This window comes from Pangasianodon hypophthalmus, chromosome 16 (assembly GCF_027358585.1).
Source record: "Pangasianodon hypophthalmus isolate fPanHyp1 chromosome 16, fPanHyp1.pri, whole genome shotgun sequence".
Taxonomy (NCBI): domain Eukaryota; kingdom Metazoa; phylum Chordata; class Actinopteri; order Siluriformes; family Pangasiidae; genus Pangasianodon; species Pangasianodon hypophthalmus.
In genome coordinates this window covers 2,293,569-2,317,213 of record NC_069725.1, presented here as the reverse complement: position 1 = coordinate 2,317,213, position 23,645 = coordinate 2,293,569, and the positions used below count along the sequence as shown (strand labels likewise).

Below are 23,645 nucleotides of genomic sequence, written 5' to 3'. Positions count from 1 at the left end.
CCTCCATCCTCTGTGTTCTCCGGTTTCCCCCCACCTCCTAAAAACATTCCAGTAGGTAGACTGGCAATGCTAAATTGCCAGTAGGTGTGAATGAGTGTGTGCGTGTGTGTGTGTGTGTGTTTGTGTGTGTGTCGTGTCCTGCAATGGACTGGCATCCCATTCAGGATGTATTCAGGATGTATTCCCGCCTCACGCCCAGTGTTCCAGGGATAAAGCACTTACTTACACAAGATGAACAGATGATGAAGAATCTATACAACACACTGTAATCAGATTATTGGTAAAACTCCTTTTTAAAATTTGTACATTCTCAGAAAAAAAGAGAACTAAACTATCATTTTTCTTGATGATGGAGTGGTACTCTCAAATGTACACCTTTTTGTACCTAATAGGGTTTATTTTACCTGGGAAGGCGCATGTCATGTACCATTAAAACTTTACTCTAAAAGCTAATCATAGTCCATTTACCATACATACCTTCAATTCTTTTTAAAGGTATACTATATGCACATTCCCAGATGAAAGATAAATATTAAAGGTGCAAAATATTTACCCTTGAGGAAAGGTATATTTTTTTCAAATGGGTGACACACCACTGAAAGGGCTCACTATCTCATTTTGTTATATATGATAATAAAGTTGACAGTTAGACTTAAAGCACTGTATGTAAAGTACACACTCCTCCACCACCAGTGCTGGAAATCACAACAAACCATTATCATTGAGTTCTTCTTATTAGCTTATTTAACTTGAATTGAATTGACTGGAAAAAAACAAGTAAATAACGTCAACTCAGAGGATGGATGGAAGGTTCAGGGACAAATGTTCTCCAGCTCTGATAAATATTATTGTACACATTTAAATAATGATCTAATATTTGAATAGTTGGATTATGTGTATAATCTATGCTTTGTACACCATGCTAAAGGTCAGAAGATGTACTCTTGATGGTACCAACACAACCACAAGAAAAAGTACCTTTATTTCTGAGAGTGTAGGCCTGTTGTGATGATTGCATGTGGATGGAATGACTATAAATAAATACTTTTTTTTTTTTTTTTTTTTTTTTTTTTTTTAAATCTACTTGACCCAACTTGACTGCTGTTGTTAACACACTGTAATTAGTTTTTTGGCAGAATACCACTATTGTATTACTTTTAAATGTTTGTAGTCTCTCTTTTTCTCGTTGCTGTGATCGTACACCTTTTGTACTGTACCTTTAGTATGAATCTTACCTGGGAAGGTACATGTCGTGTACTAGTAAAACATTACTCTAAAAGGTAATTACAGTTCATATACTATATAGAATATACGTAGCTTAAATCCTTTTTAAAGGTATACTAAAGGTATCCATGTTCCCAGGTGAAAGATATCTATTCAAGGTCCTGTTTAGGTACTGGGTTTTTTATTCTGAAAGTGGATTTGGAGTATTTTTCCCCATTTTTTTTTTTTTTAATGTTTGAAAGAACTCACTACGTCATCTTGTTGAGAAATATGCTTAAGCATTCACTCCTTCACTACTGCGCAAGTGTATTGTAAGTCCAGTGGATTTGTACACACTGAGAAAAACTGTAGCAAAACTTTACTCTAAAAGGTAATAGAGTCCATATATCTAGCTTAAATGCTTTTTAAATATGTACTATATCCATGTTTCCAGCTGAAAGATACATAGTAAAAGTATAATCATTAAGGGCATCACCAAAACAACAAGGAAAGGTAGACTACAGTTTAGGACTTTTTCTTTTTCTTTTTAAGATACATGTAATGTACTATTAATGCTTTACTCTGAAAGGTAAGTACAGTCCATTTCTATAACTTCAATTGCTTTTAAAGTTATATTACATCCACTATATCCATGTTTCCAGGTGAAAGATGTGTATTAAAAGTACAAAAGTTAAGAACACCACCTAAACAACATGATATGTAAAGTATAGGACTTTTTTTTTTCAAGTGTATTTCCCCATTATGGTTAGGTTTCCCCTCAAGTGTGTGTCATATTTACTGTCTTGTTGTTTCTACATGCCTATAAATACACTATATGGCCAAAAGTTTGTGGACACCTGACCATCACCCTCATAGGTGCTTGTTGAACATCTCATTATTTGCTGTTATAATGAGCTCCACTCTTCTGGGAAGCTTTCCACTCGATTTTGGAGCGTGGCTGTGAGGATTTGTGTTCATTCAGCTACAAGAGCATTAGTGAGATCAGGCGCTGATGTTGGGATGTTGAGGAGGTCTGGAGTTCTGTTCATCCCAAAGGTGTTCAGTGGATTTGAGGTGCAGGACACTCGAGTTCTTCCACCTCAATCTTCTCAAATCATGTCTTCATGCAGCTCGCTTTGTGCACAGCGGCGTTGTCGTGCTGGAACAGGTTTGGACCTGTTAGTTCCAATGAAGGGAAATTGTAATGCCTCAGCATACAAAGACATTCTATACAATTGTGTGCTTTCAATTTTTTTGGGGGGAAGGACTCCACATGGATGTGATGCTCAGGTGTCCACAAACTTTTGGTCATCATGTAGTGGATGTGAGTTTAGGAAATAGCCTCGATTTCATAAATAATAATATTGAGCATGGTTTAAATGTAGCTCCCTCCTCGCAGTAACACAAGGCAGGGCTCATTCCCATCCTCCCTTTTTGGCTCCCTCCCCCGAGTGCAGTCTCTCTCAGTCGGAAGCCCCTTTAAAATGGCCTGAAGGCGCCTTTTCTCTCACTCACTTGAACACTGCACGGCTCCTGCGCGCTGTACTACACACACTCTCCCCAACGCGCCTCTGCCTTCAGCTCACAAGGTAATTCCTTTATCTTCATCTTCACCTCTTCTCACAGCCTGATTTCTCATTTCCAGCCCAGTCCTACGTGCTGTGGGAGTTTTTTTTCTCAACCTTGGGGACTTTTATTGGATTTAGAGTTTGAGTAATATGACTTATCAGGGTCGAGTCGGAAAAAGCGCGACGACGCGTTTCATTGTAATTTCCGCTCATTGTGATATATTATTTATTATGAAACTCCATCCTTATATCCGCAATCCTGTCTCTGTAGCTACTCCTAGATTGCTTTTAATTGATGCTGCTTGGGCTGAGCTGGCTTTGGAGTTTTTTTTTCTTTTTTTAAATCCACTTTAAATTGAAGTGATGCAGTCGGACATTGTTGTTGTGGTGTGTGTGTGTGTGTTGGTGTGTTGGGGTTGGTGTTGGGGTTGGTGTTAGGGGTGGTGTTGGTGGTGTGAGTGGCGGGTTTTTTGTTTTTTACCAAATGCTGATGTTTTTATGAGTATTATGCTTTAGTAGAAACCCACATACCCAGTAAACTCTTGAGCTTTGGATTAAACCTTCCTACAGAGCTCACTTTGAGACTCTGTTCATTCAGCACTGTTTTGGTGAACTGGATTTTCTGATACTTTTAAACACCTTGGATTTCCGGTTTATTAGTCACTAATAAAGTAATATCTCCCTCAGCAGGCTGTATGAAAGTCTCCCACTTTCACACTTTCACATGGAGGATGTTTTGAAATGTAATTCTTTCATTTTAGATCACTTTGCATTAGCAGGTTATGTTATGATATTAGAGCATAATTTCACTCTGAATTTGCTATAAAGTGCATAATAATAATAATAATAATAATAATAATAATAATAATAATATTCAAAGAGGTAAAACTGACTTTTATTTCATTCAGATAAACTTCTAGCCTACAGTAGCAATTTGATGCATTGAAAGTTATTTTGTGCTAATTTGTAGTTGGGTCTTTTTTTTTTTTTCTTTTTAAAAAATGTTTAAATCCTTCAAGTTGGATGTTCAACAATGAAACACTACCTTATGCTTTAGAAAGATTTGTGCTTGAGGATTCTGGAGTATTGTATATAGCCTATGTTGAGCTATTATGCTTGGTATTGTGCTTTAAAGTTGCCTGTTTTGCATCAGGATGATGTGTGTGTGTGTGTGTGTGTGTATATATATCTATATATATTTAAAATACTCCATGTTGTAGTATTACCTCTAATCATTTTGCATTCGATATGAATGATTTGAGTCGTCCTGCTTTGAGATTTCTGGGGTTTGAGATGTGCTTTGTAGTTATTGTTCTTTGTTTGCGCGCCAGTTTTCTTTGCACATGTTGCGTGTTCGAATTTCCGTCTCGCGTTCCCCCTCCCTCCCTTCATTCATCTTGTACCTTGCGGGCTTCCGTAGTAATACGGGGGGGTGGGGAGGGGGGGGGCATCGCAGCTGTACTTAAAACACCTCCAGTTAAAGCTGCGCGCGGAGGTATTTCCCATTTCTGCTTTTATTGCATGGTGTTATTGCGCGTTAATTATGCAAATTCCTGCCTGCTATAAAATTTCACAGCTGCTAAATGATTTCAGGAGTTGAATTGCACGCTTTAGGGATTTTTCTCAGCATTTTTTTTTGGATTGTAAACAAACACAAGCCCGGTTATTAGCTAGCAACCGACTAATGCTAGCTCACCTTCCTGTATTTTTCTGAAGCATTTATTGCAGGTTTGTGATCACAAACGTCCAGGTTTGTCTCTGTTAGTCAGCATGAGAAATCTACAACATGCTGCCTTTTCAAAAACACCGAGTTTATGCGTTTATTTAAAGAATTAAACCAAAAAACGAGTCTAATGTAGAATATATCTCATATATAATGTGTAGAGATTTAGTTGTAGGTCAGACTGGAGGGAAGAACTAGATATTTATCTCATTAAATTAATTTTTTAAGATTAAACCTTTTGATGCATAAATTAGTTATATGTATATCCAGTTACTTTAGCTATTAGTCTTGTTTTTAAACTTAAAAATTGCATGAAGTATCAATTCTGATTCTGTCTGAATATCAGATATTAAAAAGTAAATGAATGAGGCTAAAATAAAAATCATAATCATAATAATAATCATAATAAAGCAAATCTAATGTTCAAAATATTTAGGTCTAGAATATAACAATATATATATAAAATGTATCTATAAATTATACATTAAGGACTGCTGCATGATGCAAAAAGGTTACAAATCTAAAAAAATATATATAAAATTTTCATATAAATAAAATTTTAAAACATTTTTTACTTTTTTTTTATTTTGATGTAGAAAGTTGGTAAAATGAGTTAGTCTGGAGAGCTACAGAAGTTCATTTATGTTAATTTATACCATTGCTCTCAAGTCATTTGGAGATGATCTTACATCTTATATTTTACTTAAAATATTAAAAAAAGAGCCTTAAATGATCTGTGCGTGAACGTGGACACTAAAGCATTAAAACAGGGGCTTCAGTCTTCTGCACAAAGTGCCGGTGTGGCTGCAGGCTTTCGTTGCATCCTGGCACGAGCCCCACCTGATTCCACTTAATCAGTTCATCTCCAGTCAGCTCGCTAGTGCGCCTCCTGTATGGCTGCCGTGAAAGCCTGCAGAAACACCTGCACTTTGTGGGTAAGATCGAAGACTCCTGCATGAAAGGGTTAAACAAGGTTTGGGAAGGATGATGATGATGTAATGAAACGATACGCTTTTCTGAGACATTGTGAAATCTTTACGTTAATTAGATTTTTTTTTTTTTTAAGAATTTTAAAGAAGCAGCTGATATGATGTTAAAATTGAGCATTTTTGCAGATACCTAGATTTTTTTTTCTTTAAGTGTTAATAAGTATGCTTGGTGTGTGTGTGATTTTTTTTTTTTTTATATATATAATATATATATATATATATATATATAGATATATAATTCCCGGTGAAGTGAATAACATTTGATTATCTCATTAAAATGGCACCTGGGGTCAAGGGGTGGGTTTTACAGTGGATATAAAAAGTTTACACACCCCTGTTAAAATGGCAGGTTTTTGTGATTGGGAGAAAAAATGAAACTAAGTTAAATCAGGTCAGAACATTTTCCACCCTCATTGTGAAATTACAGCGTATAAAAAATTAAGTTAAAAACAATCAGAAACCTTTTAGGGAAAAATAAAAAAAAGTTCCAATAACCTGGATGCGTAATTGTGCACGCCTTTTAATAATTGGGGATGTGGCTGTGTTCAGAATGAACCAATCACGTTCAATCTCGCGTTCAAAGTAATTATCATAAAGTTGTCATCAATGAAATTATTCTGATTAACTCCAAGTAAAGACCAGCTGTTTCTGTAGGATTTTCTCCACATCTTTTTGGTTTCATCTGACTGCTGATGAAGTCTTCAAAGACCTTACAAAGCCTGTACAGCATCTCACTCGTTTAAAGATCTCGATCAGGAGAGGAGTATGAAAGAACCTCCAAAGCATTAGCTGTTCCATGGAACAAAGTGAAGTCCATCATTAACAAGTGGAGAAAATGGAGCACCACAGTGACACCAGCAAGAACTGGACGTTCCTCCAAAATTTGCAAAAGGACAAGAGAAAAACTTAACAGGGAGACTGCCAAGAGACCAGCAGCAACATTAAAGGAGCTGCAGGAACATCTGACATGTGCTGATGACTCTGCACGTGACAACAATCTCTCTCATTCTTCATGTCTGGGCTGTGGGGTAGGGCGGCTAGACAGAAGCCCTTTCTCACAAAAAACATCCAAGCTCAACAAAATCCCCCCAAACCATGTGGCAAAATGTGTTATGGTCTGAGGAGACCAATTCCAAAAGATATGTTTGGTGCAAAATAGCACATCACCAAAAGAACACCATCCCCACAGTGAAGCATGGTGGTGGCAGCATCATGCTTTAGAGCTGCTTTTCTTCATCCAGAACTGGGGCGTTTCTCAAGGTGGAGGGAATCATGAATAGTTACAAATACCAGTCGATTTTAATGCAAAACCTTCAGGTGTCTGCTAGTAAGCTGAAGATGAAAAGGAATTTCACCTTTCAGCACGACAGTGACCCAAAGCATACATGCAAATTGACAAAATAACGGATTAACCAAAAGAAGATCAGCGTTTTTAACTAAACATCTGTGGAGTGATCTGAAGCAGACTGTGCACAGGAGATGTTCTTACAGTCTGATGGATCAATTTGATGAATGTTTTTGCAGGAAAGAGTGGGAAAATATCGCCAAGTCAGGATGTGCCACGCTGATAGACTCTGATAGACGCCAAAAAGTGTGGTGTAATAAAATCAAAAGGTGCTTCAATAAAGTATTAGTTTTGGGGTGCAACTAGGTTATTGAAAGTGTTTTTTTTTTTTTTTAAATTGTTTTTCACTTTATTTGTATACTTTGCAATTTTACATTAAAGATGGAAAAAGATCCGACATGATTTACCTTGGTGTCATTATTTTACTTCACAAAAACCTGCCATTTTAACAGGGCTGTGTAGACTTTTTATATCTATTGTGTTAGACAGCAAGCGAACAGTCAGTTCTTGAAGTTGATGTGTTGGAAGCAGGAAAAATGGGCAAGCGTAAATATCTGAGCGACTTTGACAAGGGCGAAATTGTGATGGCTAGACGACAGGGTCAGAGCGTCTCCGAAACAGCAGATCTTGTGAGGTGTTCAGAGTTTGCAGTGGTTAATATACACTAATCTTGGTCTGCACTTTGGTTGATGGACATCGATCCTAATCCATTTGTCTACTGTATTTTCTTTACACCAGCAAGAGACCATGAGCGAGACTGCCAAGGACAAGGGCGCCGTCTCTACTAAAGAGAAGGGCGGAGCGGAGAAGAGAGGCAGAGGGAGACCCCGAAAGAACCCACAGGTATGGCGAAGGACACGGAGAGTTCCTGTATGGCGAGAATAATCTGAAAATATTAGTGTTAATCCATCGTTTAAAAACGTACAAGCCGAAAAATTTACGATTTAAAGGATTTTTGTCCGATCTCATGTAAAACAATGGGAGCATGTCGTATGCATATGGCATGCAAATGAAAGGAGCAGGTGCACGAGAGCTCGTTTACACCTGATCTGGGCCAATATAATCAACTGCAATTTCAGGAATAGGTCTTTCTGGTGTTTTACACAATCTACACCACTTTCTAACGAACAATCCCTTTCCACATATCATAAATGCCATACTCTTACTCTCTCTAAACTACATATATCCAAAAGAAACTGTTTGGGGGGGAAAAAATCTCAGCTTTCCTTTCCTCCAGTGCAGGATTTTAGTGTCTTTGGTTTCGAGCAGAAGCTCAGATGTTTCCGTAAATATATCTGCCCCAATGATTCAGTCACGTGATCAGGTCTTCGCTGTGTAACTGAACACTGGGACGTTATGGATGCGCCTGAGATCGCGCATTTCCTCAGTGCATCTTGTTTATCATTATTTTTTATTTATTTATAATTTTTTTTTAATGGAGATTGTATGACTGCTTTTGATGCGATGCGATATGATATAATATTGATATTGTGATACATGGTACAGTTTTTTGAGAGATCTTTTTATTCTTAAAATTTATTACCGACTGCCTTAAAGCTGCTAATTTATTGGTTTTATTTATTTATGTATTTGCTAATTTTGTACTTTGATGTACTTTTTGTACTTTAATTTTATACAAATTTTTTGTCCTATACATCACAGTACATATTGTGTATCACAGAAGTGCGTTTTTTGGGTCATATCGCCCTCCCCTAGTTAGACTAGTTGTTCAGGATTCTTATTTTCCTCTCCATATATCATCATCATAATCATCATCATGTCTTCTCTGCTGGATTTTCATTTCTTTTTCTAACCCCTCCTACACCTACTGCTGCTTCTCCATCATATTTAGCCTGACTGCATCCTGTAACACGAACCAGGAGCCACGAGTGACCCACTTACTCCAGCTCGGCCCCTCGGGGGTGGGTTGGTTGGTTGGTTGGTTCACGAGCAGTTCTGAGCAGTGATTGGCTTGTTGAGTCGTCAGTCTCAGGCTCTAACACCGGCCTCGGATTAGCGTGTTAATGCTTACTACTATAATCAGAGCCTATAGATAATAAAATCTCCCATCACCTGCCTTCATCTGTGTGTCTGAGGTGAAACTCTGATCAAAATGGAGGTTTGCGTTGATGTGTTTCGGACCACATTTTAACAATCATGTGATTTTCAGCTGAAAAGTAGGCCGACCTACGTATATTACATTCGCTTCATTAGTCCAGGATTGTTCTGTAATAACCATGATGTATTTCAGCAAATATAATAAACCACATGCAAATATTGAACTGAATTGAACAGTGGGAGTAAATGATTGAAGTGAACAGCAGTTACATGCATTAGAACAGTAAAAATCGGTCGAGGTACACTATACAGCCAAAAGGATGTGGACATCTGACCATCACGTCCCTATGTGGTTCTTCCACAAAGTTGGAAGCACACAGTTGTATAGAATGTCTGTACGCTGTAGCGTTTAAAATTTCCCTTCACTGGAACTAAAAGGCCCAAAACCTGTTCCAGCATGACAATGCCCCTGTGCACAAAGCGAGCTCCATGAAGACATGGTGTGTGAAGGTTGGAGTGGAAGAACTCGAGTGTCCTGCACAGAGCCCTGACCTCAACCCCACCGAACACCTTTGGGATGAACTGGAACACCGACTGAACCCCAGACCTCCTCGACATCCCAACATCAGCGCCTGATCTCACTAATGCTCTTGTAGCTGAATGAACACAAATCCCCACAGCCACGCTCCAACATCTAGTGGAAAGCTTCCCAGAAGAGTGGAGCTCATTATAACAGCAAACACAGCGGGATAAATCTGAATGAGATGCATATGAGTTACGGTCAGCGGTTCACATACTTCTTTTTTTTTTTGGTGCAATGTCATTTTTTTTTTTTTCCTTCGCTCCTAAATTCTGTCTGCGTCATTAACGTGAGCTGTTTTTATTTTGCGTGTTTGTTCTGCCCCCGAGGTCCGTCCCCACGTATACGCATGCAGCATGTTTGAAAATGTACTCCGTTACAAGAAAAATATTCCTATGCTCACAGTACTTGTGCTCTATCGATGCTGATTTTAGCACTGATCTGTTTACTTCAAAGCACTTTTTTGAAGTCGCTCTGGATAAGGGCCTCTGCCAAATGCCATAAATGTAAATGTAATGTAAATGTTTTGAGTAACCAAATTACTATGCGTTTCCCTGTACGCAAACGCGCCCGGATCTGCCAGAAAGGCACGCTCACCGCTTTATTTACATTTAGCGTGCTTTAAAGTGGCAGGTGGAAGTGACCATGAAGCCATGATGAGATCGCGGCTGAGTAAAACTCGCAGCTGTGAGCTGCTCGGCTGTGTGTTTGGGTTTGATTTTGTTTCACTTCGATTTTGATTCTACGGAGCTGCATAAAAAAACGGTATTAAAATGAGGATCTCGATTTGTTACTCAGTACAAGATCCATCACGATATATATAATATATAGATTTAGATAGATAGCTTGGCTCACAAACACACACACTCTATATACTTAACACTGAAAAAGGGAAAAACACTTACAAAATTAACATCACACCAGATTCCGGTCGGTTTTTTAATTTTTTTTTTTTTTTTTAAATTACATAATTTAAGTGTAACGTCTCGCTATCCACAATATCTCAGAGTATATTTTGACGCAATTTCACATCGGTATTATATCTTCAAATCGCCCAGCCCTAATTCTGCAGCATTCAGCCTCGCTGCTGTGAGCAGTGAGCGTAAACGTTGTACCACGTGACCTCACATACAAACTTGAAGCTCAGCGAGTTTTCACAAAGGGGGAAAAAAAGTGAGAAACAACGTTATAAAGCTGTGTGAGAAGTTTAAAATGGCAGCTTGTTGTGCGAAGGAACTCGTTTGTCCTAAACACACGTATAAAGCTAATGTTTAATGTTATGTACTGAATGTTAATTTATGAATCAAATTTGGAATAAAATGAGTGAGTGAATGAAGTGAGTGAGTCATGGCTGTACGCATTATCTTGCTCAGAACTCACAAGCGTGGAGTGAGTTTATCAACGCCTAGAGGTGAAAGAACGGAAACCTCGCTATGACTAATCATTTAAGCATCCGTTACTTTAACTTTTAACTTCACTGTAATAAGATTAACGTTATAGTAAATATGCTTGCTAAAGTGTTTGCAGTGCAAATCAGCCGTCGTTCATAAACAGCTAGAAAATAAAAAGTTACCATGCTCTGTTAGATTTCTGTAAGTTTAATTATAATAAATATTTATTATTAATAATAATTCTAAGGTGAGAGCTTTTGCTAAATGAATAGATATGAATCTTATTTTGGACTTTTGACTTGTGCAGTTCTCACTCTACAACGCTGCTATTGCACTGTTTATTTGTGACTATTAATCATTGTCATCACCTCGCTTATCTGTAATCCCCTAAGGTTTTAAGTCATTATCTGCTGAATTGCTTAATTATACAAACGACTCAGGAGCTCTTGTGTTACTGTTATGACTGTGTGATTAATCACCACGCTCGTATAGCTAGCTGTTCCTGTTTCAGCGTCCGCATGTACAGGTTCGCCAAGTCGCGAGCGTGTTCGTTCATGTTCATGTGCGCTGTAGGTATGTGTGTAAGTAGAGGACTGAACCCTTACACACATACACACACAGACAGATGTTTAGTTCTGGAAATTGTAGAATCAGAAATAAACATTAGTGTGATTTCCGTGATTCAGAAACCTCTCATAGCATCACTTTTGTAGTTTTAGAACAATCAGTAATATTATTAGGATATAATTTCTTAGGAAATTAATAATATAAGTACATATATCTGACTTTGTGCAGCTAATAGCAGATGTGGTTATATACTGCTCATGCTAGCAAACCTGTTTCTTTAAGGTTTAGCAGCGGTTCCCAAACTAGTGGTTGCAAACGGTGTCATAAGAGAGGCTAACGATCTCCTCTTTTCATTTTACTACGTTAGTTTACAAATTAATATCACAGATTTAATTTTAAATAGGAAGCCAGATTTAACCGAAGAGCGTACGTGCTATTTCCACTATCCTGACACACTGTATAAGCGTAGGAGTTCAGCAGTAAAAACAAGAGAAGTTAAGAAAACAAACACAAGAATACGTTTATTAAATATGTGTTTATAAGTGTCACTGTAAATAAGGAAGAGAAACCAAAACACTAAGGCTTGTAAAGATTGTAGAAAATTAGTTACTCCAAATTGTTATTTACAACCTCCATGCTTTCGAGCTCCAAAGTTAAAAAAAAAAAAAAAAAAACAAGCACGCCTCGTTGTTTGTCTTGTGTTAGCAACAAGCTAGCCATGAGTGTGATGAGTGATGTATATTTTGATGTAACTGTAGAGTCAGTGTTAGAGATTTAACAAGAGAACATGTCTGTATGTTGATTGAGCTAAAGCTAATACTTGTATATTCAGTGTAACTCCTTTAAAGCTAACACATCTGCTGTGTTTACTGTTCATGCTCCGGGAGGCCATTTTGATTTGACGTCACTTGCTGAACTCGGGGGTTTAGGAGACCATTCTGACTTTCTGAGTTGAGAGGGCATTTTCTTAGATTTCTTTTTAGTAAGACATCAGACATTACGCATTATCCGCATATTAGCTGCATTATAATGTCCATTTGGGATCATTTGTTCAAAATGTTTGTGAGCCCCTGATTTAAAGCCAGCGCATCAGCATGCAGATCACAATATTAATGCCTCTTATCAAACAAAAATGTGTTCAACAGTGGCAATAGGGCATTTGTGTCTTTTTATAAAAGCTCTTTTTACTGTAAGTGTGCTATCCTTTGATAACGTTTTGAAATGATAATGTTATTCCCAGATCCAGTGAAGGAGCTCACTTCAAACTCTAAACTTTTGATTATAAAGAAATCGTATCGTAGTAAATTGGCAGTTGCTCGAAATTACTTTCATGCATTGCTTCATGGATATGCAGTCATGTTGCAGTTTATGTATTGTCACGATTGCTTAAGCATACAGTAGAGGAAAAAGAGAAAAAATAAAATAATAATAAAGGGAAATTGGGCAGTAGGGGTGGGTGATATGACGAAAATATCATATCGTGATACTTTTACACATTTGTGATGCACAATATACAGTATATGATGAAATATCGGTTAATCGGTAAATAAATAAATACATAAATAAATTCACTTTTATCATTTTAAACGTGCAGTACACAATTTTAACATCAAAACAGGTTTTAAATGTTTAAATTTAAATATTTTTTGTGTGATAGCTTTTTCTGCAATATCTCAAATGTGTATTGTGACGTAATTCATCACGATATTGATATTATATCGTCGTATCGCCCAGCGCTATTGGACAGTACATGCATGTGTCTGTATTTGTGGTTTCTACAATATATATTGGTTTCATCACGAACTGCCAGCAAAAGTGTTGCATGTAAAAATAAACCTTTAAAAATAAGCTATAATTTTATTTAATGTGTACAAAAATAAAGTAACACTGAAAAAGGAGGGAAAAAAATTAAAGATCTGTATAAATAAATACATGAATGAATAAATAAATTTAAGTTTCAGACAGTAGAAAATTTAATCAAATCTGCTTTCAGTGATTTTGTTATTTAAAAAAACAAAATTTATACAACAATGACGAGACGCAGTGTATCGTGACGCACTGTATCACGATGTTGATGCTGTATCGTCGTATCGCCCAGCCCTGCTGTGTATTTCTGTATTTTTAGTCATTAGTGAAGAGTGTTCGTGGTTCGTTGACCCACAGCCCGTGTTTTTGTTGACAGTATTTCCCCAGAACGCCTCTTCCTCTCGTCTCGGCCCCGTTGACCTTGCCTGAATCAGGTCTCCGCTTTCCTCCGACGTGCCTGATGCACTTGGAGGAATTTGGCAGCTGAGAGCTCTGTGCCACCTGTTGGTCTTAAAGTAGCAGCCGGTGTCAGTTGCGCTGACCTTGAACACTGCTTTCTTTGTGTTGTAACAAAGTCTTCCTGTTAAAAGATTACATACAGCAAAACACACACAATCAATTCTTAAAACCTGGACGGAAAGACGTGTTTGTGTGCTTATCGCTTTGTTTAAGTAGACGGTTCCTGCGGTTCTACAGAGCGCCTTCACGAACGCTACAACAAGGACCTTCTGCGATTTAACCCACTTTCAAACTTTAGCTACTTAACCTTTAACATTCACAACCTCATATTTACATTATATATCGAATGTAGCATTTATAGCTAGAGACTGCACCGAACTGAGAGCCAGTTGAAAGAAAAAAAAAAATGTGGATCGGATATTGGAAAAAACGTCAGATATCGGATATTTTGGGATCGGATTTGTCTTTATCGGATATTTTTTTTGGAACTGGATGTTTACATATAAAAAGGCTTGACTGGTTTCAGGATTGATTTTATTATATTTATACTTTATACTTTATTCCGTTTATTATATTAACAATGTAAACTTTTTGTGGGAAAGAGTTTAACTGTGAAATGAGAAATGAGTGAGTTTAACTGTGAAATACTTTAAAGTATAAACTAACTATATAGTTTTTCGGATAGATATCGCTGTCGGAAATGGATAAGTGGTATCGTGTCATCTCTAATTATACCTGTTCATCCTATAATATGAATGTAATATGATGTGTTTTGATTTATCTTTTCATTTCACATCTACAAAAATCAAACGGTGTGAAGATTTTCAGTTAGCTATTAGTTACTGAGCATCAATGCATCATATATTGTGATGTAATTTAGTGTGATATCGATACTAGTTTACTAAGTAGATACGGCGAAATGTAGGAATTAAAGGTGAGCGATATGACAAATACTTCATCACGATACTTGAAGACATTTCTGATAAACAATATCGATCGTGATCTGTAAGTTTGCTCGGAAACTGCAGCAGTCGTGTTGCATTTGAAGTTTTAATGACACAAATTAATTGACTCTAAAAAGGAGGAAATTAGAACATTTCCATTTAACAGTTTAAGCTTCAAAATGTAGAAGATTGATATAAAATGATTGTGATACCGACAATATCGCAGTCAAGTGTATCGTGACTTAATTTATCATGATGTTGATATTATCGTCATATCGCTCAGCCCTGGTGGGGGTTTTGGGGAGGGGAGGGGAAAAAAACCCTGAAAGAATAATTTACTGCTTGATTAAGAAGGTTTATAAATGCAGACTAGCATGTAGGGCTGGGCGATATGATGATGATGATGTAATATGGATATCGCGATAAATAGTGTCACAATGCACTTTTCTAAGATATCACGATATCTTTGAAGTTTTTTATTACATTTTTAGAAATAATGACAAACCAACTGAAAGCAGCTTTTTTTTTTTTAAGAAACCCTTTTATACATGTATTTTATTATTATTATTTTTTTTTTTGGGTAAAATTATGCATGATAAATTTTGTTAATATGCTTCTGTATTGCTGGAAGTGATGTGTATTGCGCATCGATGCCTTCGAGAATCGCAATACGATATTTTTGTCATATTGTCCACCCCTACTAGCATGTTAACAGTAAAGTTACAGTAAACTAAAACCCAAATTTTTCAACTGATATTCAGTGTTTTTTGTGTTTTTTTTTTTTTTTGTCCATTCAGATGTATTTAATGCCAACACTGGAATAAGCCGTGCATTCATTTAAAAAATAATCCTAAATCTAATCCTAAACGAGATAAGAGGTTAATCGTAGAAATCGAAGAAAGGAAACTTTGACCAACACACAGAGAGCTGCTCGATCGGTGAAACATGATGGTGGGAGTTTCACGGCTTACTCATGCCACACGTCGGCTTCCTGTTTACTCTGCAATGCTTCGCTATGGCAACTCTTGCTCACCCCGAAACAAAATAAGAAGCATAAAAACAGCACCTCTAGGGAGCGTGGTTGATAAAGTGGATGTTTTTACACTGACAAGGTGATAACATAATAAAGAACCTTTAAAGTGCGTCACTATTTGACGGGGTTAACCGCGTGTTTTCACTCTGTTCAGGACGACGCTTTGATCATAAACAGAAGCTCAAACCGCAGGTCTTGTTTGATGACATGATTTAAAGCGTCCATACAAGAGCTGCGTGTGAGACTGGAAGTGGACGTCATGGGTGGGGATTAGGGGTGGGTCATGTGATTCTCGAAGCAATTTCTACAACACACGATCGATCTTTCACAAAAAGCCAAAACAGTAGTTGCATTTTTTTTTTTAATTAAAAAAAAAACAAAACTGCTTGATACTTTTATTCTTTAATATTATTTTTATACTTTTAATATTTTTGTATATATCTACAAAAATAAATGTATTACTTTCTATATTTAAGAAAAATTTATTTATTTATTTATTTATTTATTTATTTATTTAAAATTCATAACACTGAAATGGAGACAGTAAATTCAATTTATATTAAAAACATTTTATAAAACATAGAAAAAGCTGTCACATTACACATAACGTGACCAACGTAACAGCGGCAAAAATACATATTTGGATTAATTTTATTCTGTGATTACATTTCTTTGAAAAAAAAAAATATATATACTTCTTAAAAAGGTGAAAAGTTGAGCTGTCATGCTAACTTTTGCATGCTAACTGTCATGCTAGCTGTCTAGCTAACTGAAATTAAATCAACTCGGCCTCAGCTTGTTATTCTTTCAGGTGATAAATTGATACAGTTTCCTGAGATTAATGTAAAAATGTAATAAATTTCTGAAATGTTTGGAAGTTATTTTGAAATGACCATCTATGTGGTAGTTTAACTTTTAAGCTTTAAGCTAAAACTTGGGTATTGAAGACTTAAGTCTTCGAGGTGAGAATCAAAAATTTGCTCAATTTCTTCTTCTTTTTTTTTTTTTCCCTTCTTCTTTTCTTCTGCAGCAGGAGCCCAGCGGTTCCCCGACGCCGAAGAGGCCCCGAGGACGACCAAAGGGAAGCAAAAACAAGGCGAGCTCCACAGCACCTAAAGGCAAAGTGAGTGTCTGTTAGCATCGTCACAGGGAAAAAAAAAAGACAAGATAACGATGTGTCAGATGATGTCGCAAACGTATACAAAAATCTAATTAACTTTCATCTCTAAAAAGTTTTTCGTTTAGCGATCACTGTGAAATCGACCATTTACGTCATTTAGCTACTCGCCGTTTCTTCAGTCTAGTCATACATGCTGTTTAGATAAAGTGAGTTGTTTCAGATCATTCGAGTTTGCGAACAATCACCCGTCGTTTAACGTTAAACGATTCCACCGTCGTCGGAGTGATTTAGCTAAAATCTACATCTAAATAAGTTTCCTATTTCGATTCAAAACTCAAATTTATCATCTGTCTTTGAGTTTGAATTGATTGGACTTGCTTTACTTCACCATTTTGAGTCTAAGTTTAATTTCCACTTGGAGTAGCTTTAACTTTTGCACTCAAATGAATTGGAGTAGTTTAACGTGCACTCGAGTAATGTTTCGAGTTGTTTCCAGTGTTTAGCCGTCTAGCAAAACCTAAATTTGAGTGGTTCGAGTTGTTAAGCCAGCTTTTGATTTGAGTTTGCATTATTAAGGTTATTTTATTAAGCGAATTTAAGTTGCTTAATTTGTAATGTTTTGCGATTATTGTTAACTCGAATTCGAGTTTGATGATTTTTTTTTTTTTTTTTGTCAAAACAAGTTTAAATTGTGTGAATTTTAATTTTCTCTATTTCGGTAGATTTCACATTAAACTTTTAATAGCAGTTATGAGCTGTGTATTAATTTGTATGCTGTATACAATTCTCCTGATTTTTATAGTGTACCAACTTCTTAAAATTGAACCGTAACGTTTCAATTTAATGTCACTTTAATGTCATTGTGATCCTTAGTTGAAAAGGCTTTGTCTAAAGTTACTTCTAAACACAATTAGGCTACATTCTTCCACGTTAGCGTTAGCATCAGGATGTTTAGTGGTCATCGAGTTAGCACTGTTGGTGAATTTGCTTTATTGGAACTGACCTGAGCAACTTTTATTTCCATATATACTCAAGGTGAACGCTCATCTTTCAGTTTTAGGGTTTTTCGTTTTTTATTTCTCACCTCGAAATGCGTTTGAGTTGTTCGTGTCTTTCCCCCGTTGAAGATGTGATTATTTTGCTAGTTTTTGCTAAACGTCGCTAGTTCTCGGCGCTGATCACGCTCCAGTGTTTATAACAGATTTATAGTTGAAAACATTAAAACGAAACCCGGATGGTCGGTTCTCCCCACTTCCTGTCTCACCGTGGCTTCCTGTGGCATTTTGCATGATGCAGGTGCACCCGATAGAGGTGTCATCTCCATGACAACACCCTCCACCTCTAACAAACGCATGCGTACACACACGCATACACACACGTGCATACACACACTTGGTTTGCTTCTTTCCGTCTGCTGTTGTCATGACAACTGCTGACCCCCTTCACTTCTCTGCACAATACACATGTACACCCTCACTCAGTCTTGTGTGTGTGTGTGTGTGTGTGTGTGTGTGTGTGTGTGTGTGTGTGTGTGTGTGTGTGTGTGTGTGTGTGTGTGTTGGGTCTGCCAGCTGTCTCAGAGCTTCAAACCAGGTGGCCAATGAACTGGAGTGGCCTGTGTGCAGTTCATGTCCGTTTCTAACATAATAGCCAACAAACCCACTGCCCTCTGGCTGAGTGCCCACACACACACACACACACACACACACACACACACACACACACACACACACACACACACAGAGAGAGAGAGACTAACACCCTCTAGTGGTTAGATTTTCTCTCACTCACACACACTTCAGAAAAGCATTATTCACATGATTAATGCAGTATTACGACAGTAACAGTTTGGCCAAAATGCAATTTACAGGTTTTTTTTTTTTTCAATGAGCCAAGTTGTGTTTCATGTTCAATTTTTTTTCTTTCAGTTTTGCTCAGGATTTAGAAAGGCTAATGTTGCTAACGTGTAGTGGAAGCCTCAAGTGTAGCATCTCGTGAACATGCGGCATGTTTGACTCATCACACTCTGACCTCACCAGTCAGCATTCGGCTCATTGATGCGCTTTGTGTGTAAACAGTTTAATAAAAATAGCAGAAATATGAACTCTATCATCTAAATCATTTCTAATCTATAATTCCGACCTCGTATCGGAGTCTGCCGTGGCGTCGTGACACTAAACTACATACGGATGACAGGTTAAAGGAATCACCTGCCTGTCTGATGGAAGAAAGTGACTCGGCGTCAAAAAAGCGACGATGTTGAGCTCTGAGGTCGTTTTGTCTGTGATTATAGATCTCAGTGTGTCATACAGCATCAGAAACCACATCAACGCCTCAGGAAGATGACACTGTGTGATATTTTAGCGAGCAACGCTAAAGCAGTGGTTATCAGCTCCTGTTACTGGTTAGCTATGTTAGCTTCATACTTCAGACAAGTTGGTGTGTGTTTTATTGACCTGACCTCCGACCTGCGTGCAGTGATGTGTGTTTAACTGCAGCTCGTTACAGCAACGTTTGTGATGTTAATTTTATAATCCATGATGGTATGATTGCAGACAGATTATTACAGCGTGTACACAAACTGCAGTGGTGTTGTTGTTTTCTATATCCTGATCTTGTATGTTTAACACTGACTGTGAGTCATTTCCTGTTTTAAGGATGCAGAAGATTCTACACAATTTTGAGTTCACTGTAAAGCGTAAAGTGATTGATTGAATCCACTAACCCGACACACTCTCTCTCTCTCTGTCTCTCTCTCTCTCTCTCTCTCTCTTGGACTGTCTATCTGTCTCTGTCTCTCTCTGTCTGTCTATCTGTCTCTCTCTCTCTGTCTCTCTGACTGTCTCTCTCTCTCTCGGACTGTCTATCTGTCTCTCTCTCTCTCTTTGTCTCTCTGTCTGTCTGTCTGTCTCTCTCTCTGTCTGTCTCCATCTCTCTCTCTCTGTCTGTCTCCATCTCTCTCTTTTTCTCTCTCTCTCTCTCTCTCTCTCTCTCTCTCTCTCTGTTTATCTGTGTCTCTCTGGTTCTTTGTCTCTCTTTCACTGTCTTATTGTATGTCTGTCCCTCTCTGTCTTTCTCTCTGACTGTGTCTCTCTGTCTTACTGTCTCTCTCTTTGTCTCTCTCTCTCTCTCTCTCTCTCTCTCTCTCTCTGTCTCTCTGTCTCTCTGTCTGTCACTGTGTTTCTCTGTGTTTCTCTGTCTCTCTGTGTGCTTGTCTCTTTGTCTGTCTCTGTTTATCTGTTTTTATCTCTATCTGTGTCTCTCGGGCTCTGTGTGTCTCTGTATTTCTGTATGTGTGTCTGTCTCTGTCTCTCTTTGTCTTTGTCTGTCTCTCTCTTTCTATTTCTGGCTCTTTGTGGCTCTGTCTTTCTGTATGTGTGTCTGTCTCTGTTTCTCTCTGTGTGTATGTGCGTATTTTCTCTTTGTCTGTGTCTCTGCCTTTCTGTGTGTCCTCTCTCTCTCTCTCTCTCTCTCTCTCTCTCTCTCTCTCTCTCTCTCTCTCTCTCCATTTTGTCTCTCTCTGTCCTTCTCTCTGTCCTTCTCTCTGTCCTTCTCTCTGTGTCTCTATCTGTCTCGCTCTCAGAAAGCAGCTGCTGCGACAGCATCTGCAGGGGGAAAACGCAGAGGAAGACCCAAGAAAGCAGTAAGTCATCCCTCTCTTCCTTCATTTAGCCAGAAATCACTTCACCCCTCTCACACACCCAGTTCACACAGAGTTCAGACACTTTATGGAAAGGTGTGTGTGTGCGCGCACAGGGTTTTAGCGCTTTACACGGGCCAAAGGTCTCCATAATGGTCAAAGTACTCGATAATTAATTATGATTGTTAGGATGCAAAGAGACATGGTAGGGTAAGTGCTGCAAATAATCGATTCTACAGATTCCTCAGAGAAATAAAAGGTGTGTGTGTCGGCTTCCTACACACGTTTAATTCCCATTCAATAAAAATGAAAGAGAAACCTGCATCTTTCAGTTTTACCTTCTCCTGGGGTTTATTCCTGGGTTTATAGAACAAGGCTGATCACATGACCTGGCTAAGATGATCTGCCTGAAGGTCGAAGGTGCTCGTGTATCTCCTGAGCTTCTCCTCAGTACAGTAAAGAATAAAACACTTGGCAGTGCGCTATATTAGGAAATGAATCAACTGCACGTTGATGTGATGCAGCCTGACATGAAGCGGAGTTACTGTAACACCGTGAAGTCAGTTATTTTTCCATAACAACACGTCCTGAAGTATTTTTATTCCTCTTGTACCACAGTTTTCATTTAATAAACAATTACACATCATGCTTTTTTTTATCCATTTGTGGTTATATTTACTGCTGTACAGCATCTGAAACAATTTCTTACTTACGTTATAGCAGCTATAAACAGGCTTTCCATCGCCAGCTTCTCTCTCTCTCTCTCTCTCTCTCTCTCTCTCTTTCTCTCTCTCTCTCTCTCTCTCTCTCTCTAAGTTCCTAAGTCAAAAATAGATGCAGCTTGTCACGTTACTGAGAAACCACAAAGTGTAAACTTGGTAAACTTACAGTTTTACCTCCGACACTGGAGACTCCTTCCAAAAATGTTCAATAAACCTCTCTTTATAGAAAGCCTCAACAAAACAACGGTTATACGTCTTTGTTAAATAATGTTTTATGTTTTATTAGTGAGTTAATGTATTAGAACCGTGTTTTTCCGTAATATTGAAATTATTAGCTTTTGTCTTTTTTTTACAGGATTATAATGCACTTTGATGATCCTCCAGAGGTTTTGCGCATATCTGGTGCAAAGCATCATGGGACTTGGGTGTGTTGTGGATTAAAGTGTAGTATATTTTACATTATGCAGTAGACTGTGTACATTTCAGCTACTAATATTTCTTATGAGTGGGGGGAAAAAAAAAAAAAAACACGTGGACTGATCAGATTAGGTGAATGTGAAACATTAGTTACAGTGATGGACAAAGCAATGGAAATAACCCACAGATAATAAAATGAACGTGTGTGTGTGTGTGTGTGAGATCGTTGGCACGGGTGATGAGTGAAAACATTTGCATTTGGCTACTTATCAGAAAAGGGGATTTCATGCGCCGTTTTTGTTTTCACTCTGTTTTGTTTATCTGTTTCTATCTCTTGTGCCCGGTTTCTTTCTATCTCTATCCTTCCCTCTCTCACACACACACACACACACACACACACACACACACACACACACACACACACACACACACACGGCTTATGTTGACCATCCGAACCCAACGAGACCAGGCCCTTCACATCCACTCCGGACAGAATGTTCTTGTCCAGTGATTACACACACTCACTCACACACTCACTCACACACTCACTTCTTTAGTCACCGCCATTCCTAAAAGCCCGTTTTATCTGTGAGTACACCACTAGCTCCGCCCCCTTCCTCCCACTCTCTCTCTAACAGCTCACTCTTTTGTCACTCCTCTCTCTCTCTCTCTCTCTCTCTCTCTCTCTCTCTCTCTCTTTTTCCTGCTCCACACATTCCTCTCACATGAGGCACGGCCCTGGCACAGCGGTTTGGGTCTGTTCCACGTCAAATCATTTAAACATGCCTCCAGAAAGTCCACACGCCTGAGTCACACGTAGATATTTAGCTTGTGATAGTCCAACACTCGGCTGATTCAAGCCACAAGTTTGATCAACATTTCCTTCCGAACCGTTGATTCATAAGAGGCTGTTCCACAATAACCGGTGCACTCTGGCTCACGGTTTAGATTCACTCCAACTGTAGTAACCTCGTGGCCGAGAGTTGAGCGCACAGAGCTGAAAGAGAACCAAGTGGCGGCTTTAAAGGATCCCTTTCATGTGGAGTTTTTCCATACAGCTCTCTTCACTCAGCACTGAAGAAGATTTGCATGCGTCCGTTTTGCCCAAACGATTCCAAAGAACAGGGCGTGACATTTTTATGAATGAAAGATAAACAAGAGACAAACCGTAGCGCTTCAGCGTGACTGCATGCTCACCTGCTCTTTTACGAGATCGTTTAATTGGAGTTGTTTTAGGCTCTGTTTAGATCAGGGGATTCCCAGGGATCACTTTAGCCTTCAAATAAATTCCACAGACCCTCTCTGTGCAGTTTAAAAAATGATAGTAATCTAAAAGTGTATTAAAACTATTATTGGAGGCAAGAAGCTGTTAATTATTGATCTTTACACTGAAAGAACACGTCCTATACAGACTGACTTGCTCTTTGAGTTATTGAAGTTTGGATTCAAATTCAAATGATTTGTCGAACAGGTTAATATCTATGTAATATAAACATTTTTAAAGAGATGGGAAAATGACAGACCCCATAGTGATGCTTCATGTAGCCCACTTTAAGACCATTACTATTACCATGTGTATGTATTTATTTGCAAAATACTCGTCACTTCTGTTCATCGCATTCTTTTTATTCACTATAAACTACAGTGTAGATCTGAAGTAGAGGGTGTGACTCCTTACAGCCACAGAAGTCTGTTGAATTATGCTTCAATTTTGAATAAAAATTGGATCAGTATGACTTTTTTTAGTAGGCTTTAAACATCCCGCGTTAACCTGCGTGCGTCTGCGTGAAAAAGAAATCATGATCTCAGGACGAGAACTGGACCAGACGTGAGAAGAGCACTCTGCCGTGGCTTTATGTAAACATTAACTTTTCATTTAATTGTCTGTTACTTTTCAGTCATCCTGACTGGTGAGAAGTGCGCTCTAAATCGCTTTCCTCTCAGGTTTTTTCCCTCCACAGGATGGCGCTGTTTGCTTCTGTTCAGCCTGGTTGTTGATTTTCTGGTCATGCTTTTTCCTGATGGTTTTTTTAAACGTGTATCCGTTTACACTTGGCATTTTGAACGCGTCTCCAGTGAC

General features: G+C 38.1%; 1 protein-coding gene across 1 annotated transcript in view; it reads left to right on the top strand.

The window, feature by feature from the left end:
* The window catches only part of LOC113545634 (high mobility group protein HMG-I/HMG-Y), a 36,953-nt gene that overhangs the window by 9,159 nt on the left and 4,149 nt on the right, over window positions 1-23,645 (top strand). The window contains exons 2-4 of the mRNA XM_053240842.1: window positions 7,567-7,671; window positions 16,697-16,789; window positions 20,370-20,429. Coding sequence (XP_053096817.1) covers window positions 7,576-7,671; window positions 16,697-16,789; window positions 20,370-20,429 — 249 coding nt within the window. The 5' untranslated portion in view covers window positions 7,567-7,575. The remainder of the gene's footprint in view (window positions 1-7,566; window positions 7,672-16,696; window positions 16,790-20,369; window positions 20,430-23,645) is intronic.